Source organism: Nematolebias whitei, chromosome 22, assembly GCF_014905685.2.
Source record: "Nematolebias whitei isolate Nwh7 chromosome 22, NemWhi1, whole genome shotgun sequence".
NCBI lineage: Eukaryota > Metazoa > Chordata > Actinopteri > Cyprinodontiformes > Rivulidae > Nematolebias > Nematolebias whitei.
The window spans coordinates 26,686,493-26,710,708 of NC_056519.1; the positions used below are offsets into that span (position 1 = coordinate 26,686,493).

Genomic DNA, 24,216 nt, shown 5'->3' on the forward strand with positions numbered 1-24,216 from the left:
TTTTTCACAGTGATTATTCTGGTTAGAGATTCATGAGTCTAACAGCTTCAGGGTAGAAGCTGTTCCTCAGTCTAGTGGTTCTACACTTAATGCTCCTCAACCTCCTTCCTGAGGGGAGTGGGGCAAAAAGTGTGTGTGCTGGGTGGGTGGGGTCCTTCATGATGCAGGTGGCCCTCTTCCTGCATCTGGAGGTGTAGATGTCTGTGATGGTGGGGAGACTGACTCCAACAGATTTCTGTGCAGCCTTTTTTTTTTTCTGCAAAGCTTTTCTTTCTGCAGCTGTGCAGCCTCCATGCCACACGTTGATGCTGGAGCACAGGATGCTCTCCACTGCACACCTGTAGAAGGAGGTGAGGACTGAGCTTCCCAGACCAGCTCGCCTCAGCCGTCTGAGGAAGTAGAGTCTCTGATGAGCTTTCTTGATCAGGCTGGTGGTGTTGTTGCTCCAGCTGAGGTTGTCATTCATGTGTACACCCAAGTACTTGTAGCTGGAGACCACTTCCACCGTAGATCCTCTTATGTTCAGGGGGGTGTAGATGTTTTTCTTCCTTCTGAAGTCCACAATCATCTCCTTTGTCTTCTTCACATTGATGTGAAGGTTATTCTCTTTGCACCAGCTCTCCAGGTGTTCCACCTCTTGCCTGTAGCTGGACTCATCATTGTTTGTGATGCATCCCACCACCGCTGTATCATCTGCAAACTTTACAATGTGACAGCCTGGATGGGTAGCTACACAATCATACGTGAGCAGAGTAAACAGGAGTGGGCTCAACACACATCCCTGAGGAGAGCCAGTGCTGAGGGTTATGGTGGAGGAGGAGAAGTTGTGGATCCTCACTAACTGTGGTCTGTTTGTTAAAAAGTCTAGTACCCAGTTGCAAATGGAGGGGCTTAGTCCTAGTGTGGATAGTTTGTCCATCAGGGTTTGGGGGATCATGGTGTTGAAGGCGGATGTGAAGTCCACAAAGAGCATACGGACGTAAGAGTTTTTCTGCTCCAGGTGGTTGAGCGCAGTGTGGACCACAGAGGAGATGGCATCCTCTGTTGATCAGTTCTCACGGTGTGCATACTGATGAGGGTCCTCGTTGATGTTGACGGTTGTTTTGATGTGAGTCATGATGTCACGATCGGGGGGTGGTTGAGACCCAAATGCAAGCAGGACTCCAACAAGGTTACAAAAAAGGCGTTTTAATCACAAAAAGGCAACAATAACAAATAATGCTGTCGGGGCAGCGATACTACTTACACTCATAGGAAAAACAGGAAACACCAAGGCACTAGGAGACGACCGTGAAGATGCAGCTTAAGCACCTAATGCTCTCCTGCCTGAGATGCAGGAGAGCACCGTATATAAAGGAGAGTCTCTAAATTAAACCCAATATGTGGCACCTGAGAGTCATTAACTATCTGCACAGAGAAGGGCAGGTGCAGATCCCTACAGTATCCCCCTCTCTAATAAACGGCACCTAACGTTCTAAAACACCCCAACCCAACTTGGGTGGGTGGCGGGGGAAAAAATTAAAGGTTGGAGGGCACCAAAAACAAACAAACAATATAGGAGCAGAAGCGGAGTCCGTCTGGAACCCCACGGAGCAGAAGAGGTGAGAAACGTCTGCCGGGACCCCCTCGGAACAGGAGAGGTGAGGAGCGTCCACCGGGACCCCCTCGGAGCAGGGGAAGTGAGGAGCATCCGCCGGAACCCCCTCGGAGCAGGAGAAGTGAGGAGCGTCCGCCGGAACCCCCTCGGAGCAGAAGTGAGGAGCGTCCGCCGGGACCCCCTCGGAACAGGAGAGGTGAGGAGCGTCTGCCGGGACCCCCTCGGAACAGGAGAGGTGAGGAGCGTCCGCCGGGACCCCCTCGGAACAGGAGAGGTGAGGAGCATCCGCCGGGACCCCCTCGGAACAGAAGAGGTGAGGAGCGTCTGCCGGGACCCCCTCGGAACAGGAGAGGTGAGGAGCGTCTGCCGGGACCCCCTCGGAACAGGAGAAGTGAGGAGCGTCTGCCGGGAGCCCCTCGGAACAGAAGTAGTGAGGTCCACCTTGGGGGCTGCGCGCAGCAACAGGAACCAGAAGAGAGGCAGCAGCGGCTGACGCGGTGACCTCAGAGGCGACAGCAGCGGAGGAGGTAGGAACCAGCACAGGAGCAGCAGCTGACGTGGTGACCTCAGGAGCAGCAGCAGTAGCGGCTGGCACAGGAGTCACTGGAGGTGTAGGAGTAGCCGCCGACAGAGGAACAACTGAGGACGTGGGACCCACCGGGGGCGTGGACTCATCAGAGGCTGCAGGAGATTTAAAAACTACGGAGACTGCGGTAGGCCTGGAAGCAACCACAGGGGCTGCAGCAGTGAAGTCCACTGGTGGCGGAGCAGGAAACCTCAAGGGCGTGAAAGCCGTCATGGAGTGTGCCAGGTAAGAGCGAGGCGATCTCCTGTCCCACTCTCTATTCTCCCGATGCAGTTCTTTCTGTGTTACTTGAAAAATACTCAAAAAAGTGGAGCTGCTTGCTGGGTCTATTTGATGAGGGGAACATTCTGTCACGATCGGGGGTGGTTGAGACCCAAATGCAAGCAGGACTCCAACAAGGTTACAAAAAAGGCGTTTTAATCACAAAAAGGCAACAATAACAAATAATGCTGTCGGGGCAGCGATACTACTTACACTCGTAGGAAAAACAGGAAACACCAAGGCACTAGGAGACGACCGTGAAGATGCAGCTTAAGCACCTAATGCTCCCCTGCCTGAGATGCAGGAGAGCACCGTATATAAAGGAGAGTCTCTAATTAAACCCAATACATGGCACCTGAGAGTCATTAACTATCTGCACAGAGCAGGGCAGGTGCAGATCCCTACACATGACCAGTTTTTCAAAGCATTTAGTGATTATCGGGGTGAGGGCCACTGGCCGATAGTCATTCAGACCAGTCACTGTAGAGCTTTTTGGGACTGGGATGATGGTGGCAGTCTTCAGGCAGGTAGGAACCGTCTCCAGGGTAAGTGAGGTGTTAAAGATGTCTGCCAGCACCTCACAGAGCTGATCAGCACATTCCTTCAACACTTTTCCGGGGATGTTTTCTGGGCCAGTTGCCTTGTGCGGATTAATCCTCCTGAAGGTACTCCTTACTTCTGCTGAGGTTCATCTTGGGAGGCTTCTAACAATTTAATGGTTTCTTCTAATTCCTGAATATGTTTATTTTCTTTTTTCTTCTTATGTGACAAGAATGAGATTATTTTACCTCTCATCACTGCTTTCCCTGCCTCCCAGAGAACAGATGCTGATGTTCCAGGCAAGTCATTATACTCCAGATAAGAAGCCCACACTTCTATAAAATATTTGATAAAATCTTCATCCTCAAGCAATGATATATTAAATCTCCAGTTTATACTTTTTGGGATTTCTTTTCTGTTTGCTAGAGTTAAAGAGACAGGAGCATGATCACTGACAGCTATAGGTTGTATCTCAATGTCCGAGATGTCCGTCAACAACGAGCTGCTGACTAAAAAATAATCCAGACAAGAGTAAGAGTGATGGACAGATGAGAAGAAAGTATACTCCCTACGGTTCGGATGAAGAGATCGCCATGCATTGCAAAGTCCGTAATCACTCATGTACTGTTTAACTATATTTATGGACTGCCAACTGCGCTGAGTTCCTGCTCTACTACATCTGTCTAATTCTTCATTTAAACCAAAGTTGAGGTCACCTCCAAGTATAAGTGAGCAATCCAAGTGATCAGACAGTGCTGAGAAAAAAATCATGAAAAAAAGAGGTGTCATCAACATTTGGGGCATATATGCTGACAATACACAGCTTATAATTATTTAAACAAAGTTTTATTATTAAATATCTACCCTCTGGGTCTGTAACTGTGACTAGTACTGTAAAATTTAAATTTTTGTGTATTAATATTGCCACTCCCCTTTGTCTTGAGTTATAGCAGGTACAAAACATATCAGGAAAGTCAGGTGATCATCTGCAGTTGTCGTAGATTTATGTGTCTCTTGTAAAAAGACAACATCGGCCTGTAGTCTTTTAAGCTGGTTTAAAATTCCTAAACTTTTTTGTTGAGTACTGGTTCCATTGACATTCCAAGTCACAAATCTTAATGTGCCCATAGTTGTGCGTGAGTAGCTAAAGTTGACCAGCGCATGTCACCACAGCGACAAACCGATCCAACTAAAATCAGAGTTATTGCTTGAGATTGCCTGTTTAGATGTTTAGAAACACACAGTGATGTTTGAAGTGGAAAGGTACAAGAACATTGAGTAGAAGCTGGGTGTGACAGAAGTTGAAAGATATAAAGTTCTCTGGTGTGTGTGTGTGTGTGTGTGTGTTTTGGTGTACTTGTGTGTAAATGTTTGTTGGGTGGTAAAGAAGAAAAAAAGACTGATGAAGTGATGTGGTAACAGATAAATGTAAAAGAGAAAATATTAAAAAAAAAAAAAAGAAAGGAAAAAAAAACAAACAAACAAACAAAAAGAATAGCTGTGACACCGTTCACCTTCACCAGTGCAGACACCTTACCGAGCTGCGCTTTACATTTTATTTACAAATGCCAGTTAATTTACCTCCAGTGTTACAAGCGTTAAACCAGGACTGTTCAACTAAACTGCCCAGGGGGCCACAGTTACTGAAAGCCAAGCGCTCAGGGGTCAGATATCCAGTAATTCATATCATTAAGTTACATTGTTTTACTGTTAAAACTTTAGCTTTGTTTTAAAAGAGTGAACCCACTGGTGGACCGAACTTGGCTCACCTGTGGGCATGATTTGGCCCGCGGGTCGTCAGTTGAACAGCCCTGCTTCAAACTAACCTGTTGTTCCTTTTAATAAAGCCACGGAGTGATGTCCCATTCCCTGAACAGCTGACCATTAATATAAAATTTGTCTACAGCCGCAGTAGCCCTGACGCCCTCAGACATGTATTTCTTCCTGATTGGAAACAAAACTCCTCTGATTGAGGATCTCTTTAGGAAATTGATCGCTAACTCTGAAGTCCGTCCCACGCAGCTCTCTGCCCCGACCTCTGACCTGCTCTTTTTGTTTATAGTGTTCAAATTTAGCTATAATTGCCCGAGGTCGCTTGTTATCGGGCTTCTTACCTCCGAGCCGGTGAACACGATGGAATGTGATGTTTTTTACCATCTCACTTGGGAGTTTCAGCTGATGTTGGATAAACTCACGGATCATAACTTCAGCATCCTCCTCTGCTCGTTCTGGGATCCCTGAAAAGACAAGATTGTCCCGCATGCTCTGAGCTTGAATATCCAGGATGGACTCCTTCATTTTCCTGTTTTCTTCGGTCAGCTGCGACATCTTCTCGGTGAGTTCTTTGACATTACCCCTCAGAGTTTGGTTCTCTGCAGCGAGCGACGCCACCTGAGCTTGGCTGAACTCCAGAGACTCCCTCAGTGCTTGAAACTCCTTGTGGAGAACCTCCACCAGGGCCAGCCGGGCATCTAAGATGGTTAGCTTCTTGTCTATAGAGCCCAGGACATCAGTGAAGCTTTTCTCTGGAGAGGTGGACGTGCTGGTTGAGCTCTCTGAACGCGTGCATTTAGGAATTGGTGTGGCCGTGGATGCGGTGGTTATTTGTGGTTTACCCATCACGATGTTGTTAAAACACTTGTCCACGTAACTCTCCAGACTGTCCAAGGTTTCCTCGTTCAGTTTGGTTTATTGAAACAATATGCAGAGGTTATTATTAACAATATATTTTATGCTTGATTGTAATATATTGGCTTGTTTTACCTGAGTTGAATCGATTTTGTTTAGCAGTGTAGTGAGTCACGTGGGTACGTGTCACTTGTTGTATGACAAAAATATGTGTATGTATTTATGCATACTTTTCACGAGTTCTTCATTTTTCTGACTGTGTAATGCCGTGCATTGAATTTAACAGAAATGTGAACGAGAGACGTTATTACCTTTGACCCATCAAATGAATGGAGTCATTTATTTTCAGAATCAAAGTTTAACATCAAACATTTACATTAATTTGGCAAAATATGAAAATAATAACAGACAGTTTCACAGAAAATGAACTTCAAATCACTCGGCGGTGATTTGAGGACTTTGCTTCAGATATTTCTAAAATATCTGTACTAGTTTATGAGAGAGAAGTGAGTTTAAGAGGAAATTGAGATTTATCTTACAGAGGAATATGTGAGGGAGTTTAATCTGTTTGACCAGAAATTGCACGCTCCGTCAGATATCTCAGCTCGTCCCAGGTACACTTTAGTCGAAGAAGAAACCGTTACCTTGTTGATGATCGATCACCTCAGTAAGAATCCTTTTCAACTGATATCAGCGTCTCCGTTGAGAACAGCTAAAATCCTTGGAGAGTCGTGCGTGGTTAGCTCAAAACAGAATTATAATCCCAAAACGTCTCTGGATTCTAGTAACTCTGACTCTTCATTGTCAGCGGCTCTAAGACTCTTTCAGATCTTCTCAGACTCCAACTCCAAAACTCTCCATAACTCTAGTTCTCTTCTGAACTCCTTCAGAACTTTTCCATTCTCCGGAATCTACTGCTCTCTGCCAGAACCGGGAAGTTGTCACATTTTAAATGAGTTTACTTCCGAGTTTACTTCAGAGCTTTCTGATTCGTGGATGGACCAGAAAGAGGAGTGGTTTTGTGACGTAAGATGTTATCTAAGCCAAGGTCAGAGAATGAGATTGTTTTAACAACTGACAGAGAGATTATTGCAGGAGAGCAGACTTCGTGGAGTCAACTCTTGGTAATCTTCTGAAAAAGTTTAAACATGACATCTTTCTCGGTAAACATTTTAGTTGACCGAAAACCAACCTTTCACATACTTACGACTTGACTCATTTCAGACAGAAAATCAAGAAATGCATATTCAGGTGATTTCTTCTTTGAATGAGGAATAAAAATCATTACTTACTGTTTATGTAAAATAAAAATGAGTAGTTCTTTTCAACCTGTAAAGCATTGAGTGAACTAACACAATTTGATTATCAAAACATTTGTAAGACAGTAATGATTATAGAGGATTGTCTTTTCTGCTTGATTAATTCAAGAAAGAAAGTTCTCAGATGGCCCAGACTTATTCAGATCAATGAAAATAACAGTCTCTGTCCATCTGGTAGATTTGAGGTCATCTGGTTCACTACAGCAGTATCTTGCCATGTTACTTACGCAGCACAGCTCTTACATGACCTCAGCAGCTCATCACCAGATGCACCTGGTGGCATTCTGTCACCCCTTAGCTTCAACCTCTATACCGAACTGATCATGCGCAGGGCAGGACTAGATGAAATGAACATCGGTGTAAAAATTGGGAGGAAGGAACGTCAATAACCTCAGATATGCCGACAATACCACTCTAATGGCAGAAAGTAATAAAGACCTGGAACAATTGCTCATGAAAGTAAAAGATGAAAGCGAGAAACCTGGCCTGCATCCGAATATTTTAAAAAAACGAAGATCATGACAACAGCTGTAAAAAAGAACATCAGCGTTAAGATGAACGATGAAGAGGTTGAAGTGGTGGATAAGTTTATATTCCTTGGCTCCAACATAGACTGCAATAGCAACTGCATGCCTGAAATCAAGTGTAGATTAGCACTGGGGCATGATGTGATGATATCCATGAACAAAATTTGGATGAGCAAAGACATCAGCCTCCAAACTAAATGCAGATTAGTCAACGCAATTGTGTTTTTAATTGTGATATATGGAAGCGAAACATGTACCACGAAGAAATCAGACAGGAGAAAAATTGATGCTTTTGAGCTATGGTGTTGGAGGAGACTCCTACAAATTTTGTGGACAGAACATATCACCAATCTCGAAGTCATAGAGCGAATCAAACCAAACCTCTCATTAGAAGCTAGAATCGCCAAACAGCGATTAGCCTACTTCGGCCATGTTTTGAGAAGCCGATCCTTGGAGAAAGACATCATGCTCAGACTGGTTAGCAGAGGTAGAGGACAAAGCCGACCAAGAACTCGCTGGCTTGACATAATTAAACAGGATAAAAACCTGACATTTGCCAAAATACATGTAAAACAAGCTCTATATGATTGTCAAGGATGGAGAATGTTGATCCAATGAGTGACCGAGAATCGACAACAATTGAATGGATAGTAGTAGTAACTGGGACCCTGCGTACATAATCTCGTTTCACCACACATACCACATGTGATGCGAATGACAAATGAAGAAACTCTGACTCTGATACAAGGGCTGGGTGATATCTCGATATTTTAAAAATATTGAGATAATTTCATTTGCAATATGAGACTATATCGATATATATCAGAGTCAGAGTCAGAGATTCTTTATTGTCATTCGCACCACATATGGTACATGTGGTGGAGCGAAATTATGTACACAGGGTCCCAGTTACATCCAACAATAAAATGTATAAGAAAAACAGTAATAACATCTAAGATATGAACTAAGAAAAACATCAACTAAATATACACTAAGCACTAATAGCATAAAAACTAGGCATGCACCGATCCTTTTTTTTTTTTTTTACTTCCGATCCGATACCGATATCTAGATCTGAGTATCGGCCGATATCGATCCAGTTCCGATATCATGATCATCATTGATTTTATATGAGGCTGTAATAATCTCCTCTCAAGTACAATTTGTACAAATATATGCATGCATGTCCAAAAAGGCAACTTGAGGTAAGTTTTATTAATGTTGGATAAGTTTTAAAGTTAGAATTAAATTCTGCTAACACAAAACATGTTTCTTTTTATTCCTAGTTTTAAAGTGGATATTAAAGTGATAAATTTAAGTAATTGTTTAAAGTTATTTTATATATTTTTTAAATAAGGGGCAATAAAGGTTGAATGAATATAAGATTTTTTTTCTTCTTTCTGCACTCTTTTCATTCAATGTTTTCTTTTTGCCGATTTTTTTATTGTTTCTTTTAAATGAATGAATAAATGAATTAAATAAAATGTTAAATGGCTTCAAACATCTGCTAAGTTCATGACATAAACCAACAGACATGTTCCTGTTTTTAGTATTTTACATCACTTTATAATGTAGCTGTTTATGTTTTTAATATATATAATTTTCAAATCATGTTTTTTATGATTGTCTACTGTTGTACTGATAAATATCTCCTGGAGGGTAAACTATATCTTGACTGCAAGTATCAAGCTGCAAAATCCGTCATTTTCTACAACTGATAGTGGTTGGTCATTAATTATGATGAAGTTTAGCAACTTCTCTGTAAACATTTGAGCTCCGTGGTTTCAGCGACGTCTACTTCTTGTTCAATCCGAAGCAAGCAGCCTGATTTGGGTCAGCCGCGCTCAGTCTGTCCCTCCTCAGAGACGAGCAGACTGAGCTGGGCAGATTGGACGCGGCTGGCCGGGGTCGAGTCGCCTCTTTCGGTTTGACCAAAGAGTACTGCCCCGCTGAAGCCACGGAGCTCGAATGTTCATCGTAAAACTAACTTTAACGTGGTTTAATGTGGCACTATGGCTCTGCAGACATTGCACGATGCTGTCTTGTGGTGTTTAGTGTAAAATACTTCCACACAGCGGACATATTTAGATGAAAAGTTTGTTAGCTGTTGTTAGCCACAGTGCTGCTAACTCAGCCCTCACGTTGTAGCTGGCTGCAAACTATGAACTGGATTTCCTGAATGTGAGGCGGGTCTTATTACTCTGGGTTCATGAGACATGCCGCCGTTCAGGAAATCCATTCCATAGTTTGAAGCCAACATACATCATGGATCAGAAATATCGGCAGGTGGATCAGAAAATCAGATACGTAAATTATGCTGGTATCGGAGGCCGATACCGATACTGGATCGGATCGGCCCCATCCCTAATAAAAACATTACGTTGAACAGAAGCACGAACATGAGCATGAGTAAGCAGATGAGCACGCATGAACACATCAACATGAAAACAGATCAGCAGCAACATAAAACAGATCAGCAGCAACATGAAAACTGATCAGCAGCAACATAAAACAGATCAGCAGCAACATGAAACAGATCAGCAGCAACATTGAAATAGATCAGCAGCAACATAATGTGCTTTTTCATAGTGATTATTCTGGTAAGATATTCATGAGTCTAACAGCCTCGGAGTAGAAGCTGTTCCTCAGTCTAGTGGTTCTACACTTAATGCTCCTTAACCTCCTTCCTGAGGGGAGCGGGGCAAAAAGTGTGTGTGCTGGGTGAGTGGGGTCCTTCATGATGCAGGTGGCTCTCTTCCTGCATCTGGAGGTGTAAATGTCTGTGATGGTGGGGAGACTGACTCCAACATCTTCTGTGCAGCCTTCACCACTCTCTGCAAAGCTTTTCTTTCTGCAGCTGTGCAGCTTCCATCCAGATCCTCTTATGTTCTGGGGGATGTAGGTGTATTTGTTCCTTCTGAAGTCCACGACCATCTCCTTTGTCTTCTTCACATTGATGTGAAGGTTATTCTCTTTGCACCAGCTCTCCAGGTGTTCTCCTGCCTTTAGTTGGACTCATCATTGTTTGTGATGCATCCCACCACCGCTGTATCATCTGCAAACTTTACAATGTGACAGCTGGATGGGTAGCTATAGTACTTGAAAATCCACCTGCTGTCTTCTTTCTCCCACAAAGCCCCTCCTTTTCATTTCCTTTCATTTCATCAACGCTGACATTTGTAGCAGCGGAGTGGAAGAGGAATAAAAGGCCTGACTGGGAAACTCCATCCATCCATCCATTTTCTTTACCCGCTTATTCCATTTTTGGGTCACGGGGGTCGCTGGTGCCCATGTCCAGCAATCACTGTGCGAGGGGCAGGGTACACCCTGGACGGGTCGCAAGTCCATCACAGGGCCACATAGAGACAAACGAGACAAACAACCATTCACTCTCTCACTCACACCTAGGGACAATTTAGAGTTACCAATCAGCCTAACATGCATGTTTTTGGTCTGTGGGAGGAAACCGGAGTACCCGGAGAAAACCCACGCATGCACGGAGAGAACATGCAAACTCCACCCAGAAAGGCCCCTGGACCGGGGTTTGAACCAAGGACCTGCTCGCTGAGAGGCAGCAGCTCTACCAGTTGCGCCACGGTGCTGCCACTGGGAAACTCATGTATCCTATTTTTATTATTTCCTGTATCTTCTGCAAACTCTACTAGAACTGACATCTTGCTACCCTTTCTCCGTTGACCGTTTTTGACAGTCTTTTTACATTTTTTTACTTGTACTCCAGCAAAGCTTCATTTTATTGTTTCTAACTCCTCCTCAGCTGGTATCCCTGTAATCACTCCCTTAATAGTTTTGTTATCTCCTACAACCTTTCTTTCTGTTATGATCTTTTTACAAATGCTTTCAATGTTTAAAGTCTTCTTTTATTTGCTCCTTGGTTTTACAAATTATCATTAGGTTTCCATCTCTCAATATTTTTGACATTTCTACCTCTCCAAATTTCTTTTTTATTTCTTTTGACGGTACAATAGGGCTAATGTTTCTCTGTTTGTCGTCTTTGTTAAATCTTATTATTATTATGAATTCCTCCCTCACCATTTTCCTACGAATCACGCTACCCTTATCAGAACTGCTCTCCTCTAATCCCCGTTTAGTTCCCTGGTTTTCAAACAATCCCCTGCCCTCCATCTTGCATCTGCCACCTTCCTTACCTGTCCTTCTACCACTGGTGTCCACTCCTCAACATTCATGTCATCCTCTGTATCTCCTACCTGATGTGCCATTTCGATCCATTCACACACCAGTTTATGCCAAACCTCCAAACGCAAAGTCCAAAAGATGATCTGGTTAAGTTTTCGGATTCCTTCAGTTCAAAATTAGTGCCGCTCCAAGTGTCGTCCTGCTTGGTTGAAGGCTCCGCCCAACTCCACACCTCATTCTGGAAGAGCAGACTTCTTCTTCTTCTTCTTGATGAGTTTAATGGCGGTTGGCAAAAAACTGTAGGTGTGCATTACCGCCACCACTGGTATGGAGTGTGATTCATTATGGGATAATTCTATGTGTATGTGTGAGTAAACTATATATATTTCAAATTCTATTAATCAACTTTGTTTTCTTAAAATATCTAATTATAATTTGTATATGCTTGCTCTCCAAGTTGTGTTGTAGTGCATCTATTATATTAAGTTTTTCTTTTATCTTTTTAAACTCTCTCTTCATAAATCTTTGTTCTGCTGCATATTCCTGACATTCCAGTATCACATGTTGTATAGTTTCATCTTGTCCACAGAGCTCACATTTTCCTGTATTGTGTTTCTTTATTTGAAATAATGAATAATTAAGTCCCGCATGTCCAAATCTCAATCTTGTTATTAATCTTTCTTCCTTTCTACTCCTTCTTCCAGTTCTTGTTTCTCCTACTGTCTTTTTGATCCTATAAACCATCTTCCTTTTCTTTCTTCATCCCATCTTTTCTGCCACTCTCTCCTCAGTTTGTCTGATGATACTTTTTGCCTCCGATTTACTTGTATTTACTGTGAAGTCAATGAGTTGCCTTCTTTGCCATCTTATCTGCCATCTCGTTTCCTTCAATCCCAATGTGCGCTGGTATCCATAAAAATGTCACCGTTAAACCCATCCTTTGTGTTCTGAATAATGTGTGGTATATTTCTAATAAAATGTCTGGCCTACTGTCTGTATGATTGTGCTTTAAACTGAGTAATGTGGAACTTGAATCTGAACAGATTATTGTTTTTAATGGTTTTACTTCCTCCACCCACTGCACTGCTAATAAAACTGCTAACATCTCTCCTGTATATACTGATAAGTCGTTGGTGATTCGTTTTTCTATTTTTATTTGAAATTCCGGTACTATAAAAGCTATTCCTATTTTTTCATTTGTTTTTGATGCATCTGTATATATTTGAATGTACTGGTAATAATTGTTTATATAAGTCTGTACTGTGTGTGAATCTATGATGTATGTCCTGTCCTTTTTCCTTTCCATTAGTGTCATGTCTACTGTTGCTGTTGGTAAAATCCAGGGTGGTAAAACTGATAGTGGTAAATGTGGACTTATTTCTAAATTATGTATTTGAACTTCTTCTGTTTTCTTTCTTATGATCCATCCAAAACTTCTTGTTTGTTTTTTCTCTTTTTCCCATCATGGGTTTAGTGTATCGAGTGTTGGATGATCCGGGTTATTGCTTTGTAAGTTTATCCAGTAATTTATTGCTAGTTGTGTTCTTCTTAGATCTAAAGGCATTTCTCCCATTTCTACTTCTAGTGCTGTTGTTGGTGTAGTTTTGAATGCTCCTGTGCAGATTCTTAACGCCTGATGTTGTATTGTATCTAATTTTTCCAGATGAGTTTTTGCTGCTGATCCATAAATGATGCTTCCATAATCAATGTTTGATCTGATTAATCCGGTGTATATTTGTTTTAAAGCTCCTCTATCTGCTCCCCAGTCACTGCCAGCCAAACATCTCATAATGTTTAATATTTTCTTACATTTATCGACAATATTCTGTATATGTATTTTCCATATTATTTTTTCATCAAACCATACTCCTAAAAACTTTACACTTTTTACTTGTTCTAATTCTTGATTATATAATTTTAATTTTATTTCCTCTCTTATTCTTTTCTGTGTAAACACCATAACTTTTGTTTTTTCTATTGAGAACTTAAATCCCCATTGAAATGCCCATTTTTCTATTCTAATTATCATATCTTGTATTTTTTTATAACAAATTCTGTATTTCTACCTCTTTTCCATATGGCTCCATCATCCGCAAATAATGAACATCCCATTTCTTTCTCAATGTCTGTAAATATATCATTTATCATTATGGAAAACAATAACGGACTTAATATGCTTCCTTGTGGCGTCCCATTTTCTACTGTAAATTTTCTTGATAGTTCTTGCCCAATTCTCACTTATATTGTTCTGTCTGATAAAAAGTTTTGAACCCAGTTAAACATCTTTCCATTAATCCCCATTTGACATAATTTAATTAATAATCCTTCTACCCACATCATATCATATGCTTTCTCTAGATCAAAAAATACAGCGACTACACTTTCTTTGTTGATTTGTGCTTTTCTGATTTCATGCTCTAAGCAAATTGATGGGTCATTAGTATTCCTCCCTTTTCTAAACCCACTCTGATATTTAGATATATACCCTTTGACATTTAAATAATGTTAATCTATCATCAATCATTTTTTCCATTATTTTACACATATTTGACGTTAAAGCAATGGGTCTATAATTTTCTGGGTTTGTATTGTCTTTTCCTGGTTTGGCTATTGGTACTATGATCGCCTCCTTCCAGCTCTCTGGCAGCTCCCCTTCCTCCCAGATTTTATTGTAAAATTCTAAAATTGTATCTTTTGATGTTTCACTTAGATGTTCTATCATTGTGTACCAAATGTTGTCTTTACCAGGTGATGTATTCTTTGTTTTCCTTAGTGCATAGTTCAGTTCTGTTTTAGTAAACGGTTCATTCAATAAATTATTTGTTTCTTCAGTATTTTGTAGTAAATCTTTGTATTTTAGTTTTGTGGCTTCCTGACCTTTCCTTCCTTCTTCACTCATGTTACTCGAACTATGAATTTTACTAAATGTTTCTGCTAATATTTCAGTTTTCTCATCATCTTTTGTAATAGTTTTCTTACTTATTTTTAATACTGGATATTCATATTCTTTTTTAATACCATTCATTCTTTTAATTATTTTCCAAATTTTTTTCAATTTTTGTTTTTTTTCCTACTGTGTTACAGAATTTTCTCTAATATTCTCTCTTTGTGTTCTTAATTATTCTCCTTACCATAGCTTGCTTTCTTTTATAATCAATTGGATTCTGATAAATTGGATTCCTTTAAAGTACTTTAAATGCTTTATTTCTTAACTTTATTGTTTCACTACATTCACTTGTCCACCATGGTACAATTTTCTTGTCCTTCTGTCTTCCTCCTTTCTTTATTGAATTTACTGCAGCTTCTATTATTACCTTATTTATACATATATTTATATTATTTATATCCATTGTCATGTTGACTTTTTCTAGACTAATTTGACTCAAATAGCTAAATTTAACCCAGTCTGCCTTATTAAAATTCCATTTCTTGTTTATTTTTATATTCTTGTTATTTATTGTTAGTCCTGCTCTGATTGTAATGTGATAATGATCACTGCCTATAGTTGTATTTTTATCAATGTCCCACTCACAGACACCAGCCAGTGAGTTTGATACAATTGTTAAATCTACAACAGACTCTGCCCCTGTTCTTACATTTAGTCTTGTTCCTCTTCCATCATTAATATATACTAAATTTTTGTTTTCCATTATTTCTTCGATAATCTGTCCATTTTTATCATTACATTTACCCCATACTGTGCTATTGGCATTAAAGTCCCCACACCATATCACTCTCCCTTCCAGATGTTCCATCAGCTCCAGTGACAATGTTTTACATGGATTATAAAAATTTATTATTTTACAATTTCCTTCTTTTCCTCAAATTTCTATTACTATATATTCCAATTCTTTACCTTTCCCTATTATTTGATATTGCCTGCCTTGTTTTATAAATATTATACACGCTCCTCCACTTCCTTCTTGTCGATCCCTTCTTATACTATCATATCCTTTAATAATAAAATCTATTGTTGGTTTTAACCACGTCTCCTGTACACAAATAACGTCTGGTTTCTCTTGAAGTTCGTTAATATAACCTTTAAGTTCCTGTCCATTAGCAATTAAACTTCTAGCATTCCATTGTAATATAATCATATATTGTCACCTGGTGTTCCTGGTCTTCCATCAGCTTCCAACCTTTTGTTAATGTTTTCCCAACATCCCTCTTTGAACCCCAAAAATTTTTCAGCTCCTCTCACAATTATTTTAATTTTCTCTGTTTTATGTTTGGCCTGGTCAGTGCAGTTTATGACATATGCTATGAATAATATCAGGTTTTCAACTGGTATTGTGATATTTTCCTCTGTTTGCTGTTTACTGGTACTTTGTTGTGGGTTTTGGTTCTGTTTGTCCTGTCGCTCTTGTCTTTTGTTCTTTGACACTTTTGGCTGCCTCTGCATATGTGGTGTTTTTACTTATTTTCACCTGTTGGATTTCTTTAGCTGTTTTCCTCACTTCACACCCTCCATATGTAACTCTATGTTGTCCTCCACAGTTGCAACACTTCTCCTTTTCTTCTTTACATTCTTCTATTCTGTGATCTTCTCCACACTTTGGACACCTCTGTTTACCTTTGCATGCTGCTGCTATGTGTCCAGATGCTGTCAGAGTGTCTCTGGCACTTGTAGCAGCGAAGTGGTGGTGGGATGTAAGGCCTAACTTGAAAATTCAAATATCCTATTTTTATGTTTGCTGGTAAGGTTGTCTCATCAAACTCAATCATAATTGATAAACTTCCTACTCTTTCCCCATTAACAGTTCTTGACAGTCTCTTCAAGTTGTTTACTTGTGCACCAACAATGTTCCTTTTTATTTGATCTAAATCTTCATCCACTGGGATCCCGTAAATAACTCCGCGAACCGTTTTGTTTTCTCCTATTATCTTTCTTTCCAGGACCATTCTTTTACAGATGTTCTCGACGTGCAAAGCCGTATTTTTTTGTTCTTCAGTTTTACATGACACTAATAAATTTCCATCTCTTAACACCTTCACCATTTCTACATCCCCAATCTTCCTTTTTATTTCTTTTGATATCAAAATGGGGCTTATGTTACCCTGCCCTTCCTCATTTTTTAGTTTTAATGTTATTTTAAATTCATCCCTCACTACTTTTCTTCTTACCACCCTTTCTTCATCCGAGCTGCTCCCTTCCAACTCCCTTTTATTACTCTGGCTGTCATTTGTTCCTTCCTCTATTTTATTTCTTCCGCATCCTCTCCCTCTACCTACTGGTGTCCACCCCTCAAAGTCCATGTCTGCCTCGTCTCCTACCTGTTTTTCCATCCAAACCATTCACATACCAGTTTATGCCAATTTCCACCTGTTCCAAAGTCCAAAAAAATTGTCAAATATCAATAATCCGTCAAAAAATGTTTTAAATTTTGCGCCCAACCATGGAGCTGAACTCTGAAACACTTTCCGAAGAGCAGACTTTGATAGATCCATGTTCTTTAAATCAAACAGGGCGACCACTCACACCTGATCATCATCCATTGATTGAAAACATCTGACTCTAATTTCACCTTCAAATTAACTGCTTCTCCTAGAGATTCACATACTTTTACCACTCACAGATATGTAATACTGGATCATTTTCCTCAGTAAATAAATTACCAAGTATAATATTTAGTCTCTTTTGTTTAACTGGGTTCTCTTTATCTACTTTTAAGGCTTGTGTGAAAATCTGATGAAGTTTTAGGTCATATCCATCAATCCATCCATTATCTTTTACCCGCTTCTTCCATTTTGGGTCACAGGAGTTGCCGGTGCCCATGTCCGGCAATCACTGTGCGAGGGGGCGGGGTACACCCTGTACAGGTCTCCAGTCCATCACAAGGCCACATAGAGACAAACGAGACAAACAACCATTCACTCTCTCACTCACACCTAGGGACAATTTAGAGTTACCAATCAGCCTAACATGCATGTTTTTGGTCTGTGGGAGGAAACCGGAGTAATGGTAAATGGACTGTACTTATATAGCGCCTTTCTATCTTATTTCAAGATACTCAAAGCGCTTTACATACAATCTGTGTCCTCATTTACCTCTTCATACAGCTCTATACTAGATCTCTATTAAGCTAATTGAACAAATCATTCTAAAGAGACTAATCAGAGCTTTATAACATTCATACACTGATGGGACACACATCAGAGGCAGTGAGGGGTTCAGTGTCTTGCCCAGGGACACTTCGGAATGTGACTGCTGGTGGATTCGAACCCCCAACTCTTGCATTGGAGGACAACTGCTCTAACCACTCAGCCCCAGCTGCCCCGGAGTACCTGGAGAAAACCCACGCATGTACGATGAGAACATGCGAACTCCACCCAGAAAGGCCCCCAGACTGGGATTTGAACTGGGGACCTGCGCGCTGAGAGGCAGGAGCTCTACCAGTTGTGCCACCGTGCTGGTTTTAGGTCATATTGATGCAGAAATATAGAAAATTATAAAGGGTTCACAAACTTTCAAGCATCACTGTATCTCAATTTTCTTAGACACACATTTTAATATTAAACGGATCAATCAATCTTCTCATTTTTAACTGAACCATGTGTGTTTTATTAACTTTTTCAAACTGAATAACTTTTCAATATAATTAAAAACTGTCACTTATTAATCTAATAAATAACTGACTGGCCAGCGAGGCTTTGTCTGGTTGGTTTGTCTGTATTAAATGATTTTAAGAAGAACCTGAACCTTCTGGTTTTGTCTTCAGGTGGTTTTACCTGCAGGTGGCTGACGATGCAGAACGGTTCTGGACGGTTCAGTCCACAGGTGGAGGTGGATTTTAGCTGCTGAGCCCGTCCAATCAAAAGGTCTCCTGTTGCTGGGTAACAGCTACCCTCTGTGCACATGTCAGTAAGCTCTGGGAAGATGACATCATCCAGGGCTCCACCCCCTGAGGCTCCATCCTCCTGAGCCCAAGTGCACATCTGTAGAGCTGAGAATAAAGACTTTTATTGTAAAAAAACAAAAAAACATTTGAAACGGGCTTTCATTGTGACCTTAGAAGATCTTGATGGACTCTTGGTCCTCATGGTCAACTGTCCTACAGGTATTAGGTGTTTCCCTGCTCTAACACGCCTTAATGTTATTTATCTTCTCTGCAAGACACTTGTAGACTCAAAAGATCTGCTGACAATATAACTCAGACACCTGAATCAGTGGTATCGGAGCAGAGACATGGAGGACAGAGATTGAGGACCAAACACCTAGAATCTGCAGGAAGGCGGGCCCTGAGGACCAGGACTGGTTTAATTACAGTTGGATAACAAGGTTCAGTTTTCATATAAACCATCTCCTGAAACTGTTGTAAATTTTCTGATGTTAACTGTAAAAACATTCCACGTTCTAAAGATAATGAATGCAGTGATTGCAATTGCTGTTTACATGAGACAACACAAAATGCTGAACTTGATGTAGTTTCCATAAAAGCTGTGAATTTTTAATTTAAACAACACTCACAGACACTTCAGTCTCAAGCACGAGACCGAAGTGACAACAATGCGTTGCATTTTTAGACTGTGAGAAATGCATCTCAGCACGTTTTATATCAGAAGCTCTGATCAAAGTAAAAATAATATTTTTATTCTTCTTCTTCTTTTGGCTTTTCCCTCTTCAGGGGTCTCCACAGAGAGCCATCCTCCTCCATCTCACTCTGTCCTCTGTGTCCTCTGTCCTCACTCCAACTACCTCCATGTCTTCTCTAACTGCATCCATATATATCTTCTTTGGCCATCTCTTTGTCTTTTTCCAGGCAGCTGCATTTCTAACATCATTCTACCAATATACCCACTGTCCCACCTCTGGACATGTCCAAACCATCTCAGTCTGGCCTACCATTTATATATTTGGTTGATAAAGCACTTGCACTTCAATCTCTCTGATACGGTTTGGATAATTTCATTCAGTTTTTTTTTGTTTGTTTGTTTTTTGAGCAATTAAAGACAATCCTTCATAAAACGTATAGGGGTTCTGCTTAGTTCTAAACATTTAGGACAGATGTCTGGAATGTCAAGGGTAGAGCTGTCATTTCTAACCTGAACCCGGAGCCCGGCCCCGCCCAACCCGGATTCAGACTGGGCCAGTCCATAATAATGTGTGGGCCAAATCGGTGTCAGGCTTTTGATTGCGTCAGCGGACGTGCATGACTGACGATCCAATTATATTGCAACATGGCTTGCCATACAATCACCAGCTGCACGCAGCCATTTAACCGTGTGCTGAATGGCCTTGAAAGAGATAAAAAGTTCAGTTACGCTTCAGAAGGACTACTGCCAGAGATCCATCAGGCCAAATGGACGTTCATTCAGCCGCTGCACTCAGCGGATGCGCGTGGTCAATGACCCAAACAGGTGAGATCTCAAAATATCCAAAGTCAGAGCAGGGTCTGTGTCTCAATACAGGCAGAAGCAGCTCTGATCTTCTTCCCCTTTGCTCAGCCGCTTGCCTCCACCAACGGTTAATAACTACTGTATAAAAAGCCAAAGTTTAATTAAAAATGTCAGAGGGTTTTCGGATTCGGACCTGTAATTACTGTTAATTCGTTGGGTCGGGTGGGGTTTGGGGATGATAGCTACAGGCTGGGGCCGGGTCAGGTCGGATTTGTTGGGCCCGCATGCAACTGTAGCCAGGGGACCAGCGACAGTTAGGCACTAAATTTAACAAACCTTTGTCTAAAACCATTTAAAAGTTTTAAAACAGTGGTCGCTGAGAACTGAGGCTGACGACCAACATCTAAAACCAGCAGGGATAGTGACCAAAACATCATAATCCAACAAGTTTTAAAAAAACAAAGCAACCAAAACAACTAAAAACTTGAAAATAAATAAATTATACATACACTGATATTTGAGAGATAGAGAAAGAAACACAGGACCAATTTGAATGACACACTGTATATTTGATTAACATCTACAACTGATTACGGTAAGTTTAGAAGCGATCCCTATTCAAGATGGCTGCCACAGTTAATCAAAAATAGCCCATTTAGAAATTGCTATAAGCCTTTTTTGTATCATGGAAATTTTAAGAAAATTAAATGTTTTCTCTATGTATCAAAGTTCAGCCTGGCCAGCATGTTTTATATTCCCCGAGAAACCTGAACACAGAACTAATGAGAAGTCCTCGTTGCTGAAATATCGTCATTTCTACTCTACCAAAATGACCACGTCCACGCCTACTTTAAATTTCTGACCAATCACACAATAGTTGTGGAACACTGCTCAAGAAAACAGTTCTGTGTCCAGATCAGTGTTGCCAGACTGGGAGGTTTCCTGCCAACTGGGAAGTTTTCATTCTGATTTTGCATGTAAAAATTGCTTTGGGCGGGTGGGGATAATTTGGGTGGATTTGGAGTCAGATTGGTGGTTTTTGAGTTAACCTATTAAACACATTTCAAACAATCATTCATCATTATTAAGTTCCTCTGACCTTTCTCCATCATTGATTGACTATTGTCATCTGTCAGGGCATTCACAACAGAGAACTGGTGAGGCGATGCAATAAATGATGCTACTTTTAGTAGACACTTCGTTGAGCGGGTCATTGAAGCGTCCGCAATATTGAATGCGGCAAATCTGATGGTCAACTGATACAAGGAAATGGACAGAACTTCATAAAACACTGTTAATCGCTGTCATTCACACACACTAATATATCTGGAAAACAAACAGACACCAAAGACAACATTGTAACTTTTAATATGATTACTAAAAATGTTTACTCCTTATTTATTTAGGTTATAGGTAAACACTAAACCAACATATGGATTATTTTCAGTGTTTACAAGTTACAACACTATTACTGTGGTGATAAATATAGAAATATTAATATTTAGCTTCATATTTAACATTTAATCTGTGTCTATAACAACCAGATCCTAAAATGTGACATGTTGATTTTCTGAATAAAGAGCACTAACATTCACATTTAACTGATTTTAGTTAATCACATCCATGAACATGGCAGCACGGTGGTGCAACTGGTAGAGCTGCTGCCTCTCAGCGAGCAGGTCCCTTGTTCAAACCCCGGTCCAGGGGCCTTTCTGGGTGGAGTTTGCATGTTCTCTCCGTGCATGCGTGGGTTTTCTCCGGGTACTCCGGTTTCCTCTCACAGTCCAAAAACATGCATGTTAGGCTGATTGGTAACTCTAAATTGTCCCTAGGTGTGAGTGAGAGAGTGAATGTTTGTTTGTCTCTATGTGGCCCTGTGATGGACTTGCGACCCGTCCAGGGTGTACCCCGCCCCTCGCACAGTGATTGCTGGACAAGGGCACCAGCGACCCCCGTGACCCAAAATGGAATAAGCGGGTAAAGATAATGGATGGATGGATATATATATATATATATATACACACACAATATATATTGTATATATATTATGCAGGGCCCTGGGGGTGGATGAGATTCGCCCGGAGTTCCTTAAGGCTCTGGATGTTGTAGGGTTGTGTTGGCTTACGCGACTGCAATATTGCGTGGACATCGGGGGAAGTTCCCCTGGATTGGCAGACCGGTGTGGTGGTCCCCCTATTCAAAAAGGTGGACCGTAGAGTGTGTTCCAACTACAGGGGAATCACGCTCTTAAGCCTCCCTGGTAAGGTCTATTCGGGGGTTCTGGAGAGGAGGGTCCATCGGATAGTCGAACCTCGGATTCAGGAGGAACAGTGCGGTTTTCGTCCTGGCAGTGGAACACTGGACCAGCTCTACACTCAGGGAACCCTGTGGGGGATACTCTGGGAGTATGGGGTACCGGGCCCTTTGATACGGGCTGTTAGGTCCCTGTATGACTTGTGTCAGAGCCTGGTCCGCATCGCCGGCAGTAAGTCGGGCTTGTTCCCAGTGAGAGTTGGACTCCGCCAAGGTTGCCCTTTGTCACAAATTCTGTTCATAACTTTTATGGACAGAATTTCTAGGTGCAGCCAAGGTGTTGAGGGGATCCGTTTTGGTGGCCTTAGGATTGCGTCTCTGCTTTTTGCAGATGATGTGGTCTTATTGGCTTCATCAGATCGTGATCTACAGCTTTCGCTGGAGCGGTTCGCAGCCGAATGCGACGCGGTCGGGATGAAGATCAGTTCCTCCAAATCGGAGGCCATGGTCTTGAGCCGGAAAAGGGTAGACTGCCCTCTCTGGGTCAGGGAGGAGGTCCTACCCCAAGTGGAGGTGTTCAAGTATCTTGGGGTCTTGTTCACAAATGAGGGAAAAATGGAGCGTGAGATCGATAGGCGGATAGGTGCAGTGTCTGCAGTGAAGCAGGCGCTGTACCAGTCTGTTGTGGTGAAGAGAGAGCTGAGTCAAAAGGCGAAGCTCTCAATTTACCAAACGATCTATGTTCCTACCCTCATCTATGGTCACGAGCTTTGGGTTGTGACCGAAAGAATGAGATCTCGGATACAAGCGGCTGAAATTAGTTTTCTCCGCAGGGTGTCTGGGCTCTCCCTTAGAGATAGGGTGAGAAGCTCAATCATCCGGGAGGGACTCAGAGTAGAGCCGCTGCTTCTCCACGTCGAGAGGAGCCAGTTGAGGTGGCTTGGGCATCTGTTTAGGATGCCTCCTGGACGCCTCCCTGGTGAGGTGTTCCGGACACGTCCCACCGGAACGAGGCCCAGAGGAAGACCCAGGACACGCTGGAGGGACTATGTTTCTCGGCTGGCCTGGGAATGCCTCGGGATTCCCCCGGAAGAGCTGGCCCAAGTGGCTGGGGAGAGGGAAGTCTGGGCCTCCCTACTTAGGCTGCTACCCCCGCGACCCAACCCCGGATGAGCGGAAGAAAATGGATGGATGGATGAAAGGATTATGCAATTACCTTGGCTTGTACCGATGTTTGTTCATGTGGTGGTTTTTAACAGATTATTGGGCTGGAAAACCTTGACTCTATCTGGCAACACTGACGGGAGTGTCCAGAACAAGCTGCAAGAACTCCCAAACTGGGGCATGATGTCATTATGTCTTACCATGTCATTCTATTTATTTATTTATTTATATATTCATTCATTTAAAAGAAAAAAAAGAAACAAAATAAATTCATCAAAACAAACAAACAACAAAACACTAAATGAAAAGGGTGCAGAAAGAAGAAAAAAATTCTTATAATAATATCTGCCCCTTATTAAAAAAAAAACAAAAAAAAAACTACAAAACAATAACTCAGACTTGAAAAATCCCCAAAGTGAAAACAAAAAACATCAGGCATTCTTCACATGGTATCATACTTTCCTAACAACTTTAACTTATTCATCTTTTTAAACATATAAATTGTTTTAGAATTTTTATGGTGATATCAAGACAATTCCATAATCCCGTTCCCTGAATTATAACACAGCTCCTTTAGACTAGTTCTAAATGGAGGTTTTACAAACATTTCTATTCCCTAAAGATTATAATGGCTCTTTTTTAAACAAATTTTAATTGAATATTTGGGATAATATATTTTTATGAGCTTTATATATAAATGGACTGTACTTGGACTGTACATAGCGCCTTTCTATCTTATTTCAAGATACTCAAAGTGCTTTACACTACAATCTGTGTCTTCATTTACCCATTCATACAGCACTCTGTAAGGAACTCTCGTGAGGGTTTGGACCAAGATCACAACACAAC

General features: G+C 41.3%; 2 protein-coding genes across 2 annotated transcripts in view; both read right to left on the reverse strand.

The window, feature by feature from the left end:
- LOC119428567 (laminin subunit beta-1) overlaps window positions 1-18,654 on the reverse strand; it is a 200,423-nt gene extending 181,769 nt beyond the window's left edge. The window contains exons 1-2 of the mRNA XM_037696250.1: window positions 18,642-18,654; window positions 18,343-18,557 (exon numbers count right to left, since the gene is read on the reverse strand). Coding sequence (XP_037552178.1) covers window positions 18,343-18,557; window positions 18,642-18,654 — 228 coding nt within the window. The remainder of the gene's footprint in view (window positions 1-18,342; window positions 18,558-18,641) is intronic.
- Window positions 18,655-20,766: 2,112 nt separating this feature from the next.
- Window positions 20,767-24,216, reverse strand: part of LOC119428568 (laminin subunit beta-1-like) — a 22,656-nt gene continuing 19,206 nt past the window's right edge. The window contains exon 6 of the mRNA XM_037696251.1: window positions 20,767-20,837. Within this exon, the coding sequence (XP_037552179.1) occupies window positions 20,767-20,837 (71 nt within the window). The remainder of the gene's footprint in view (window positions 20,838-24,216) is intronic.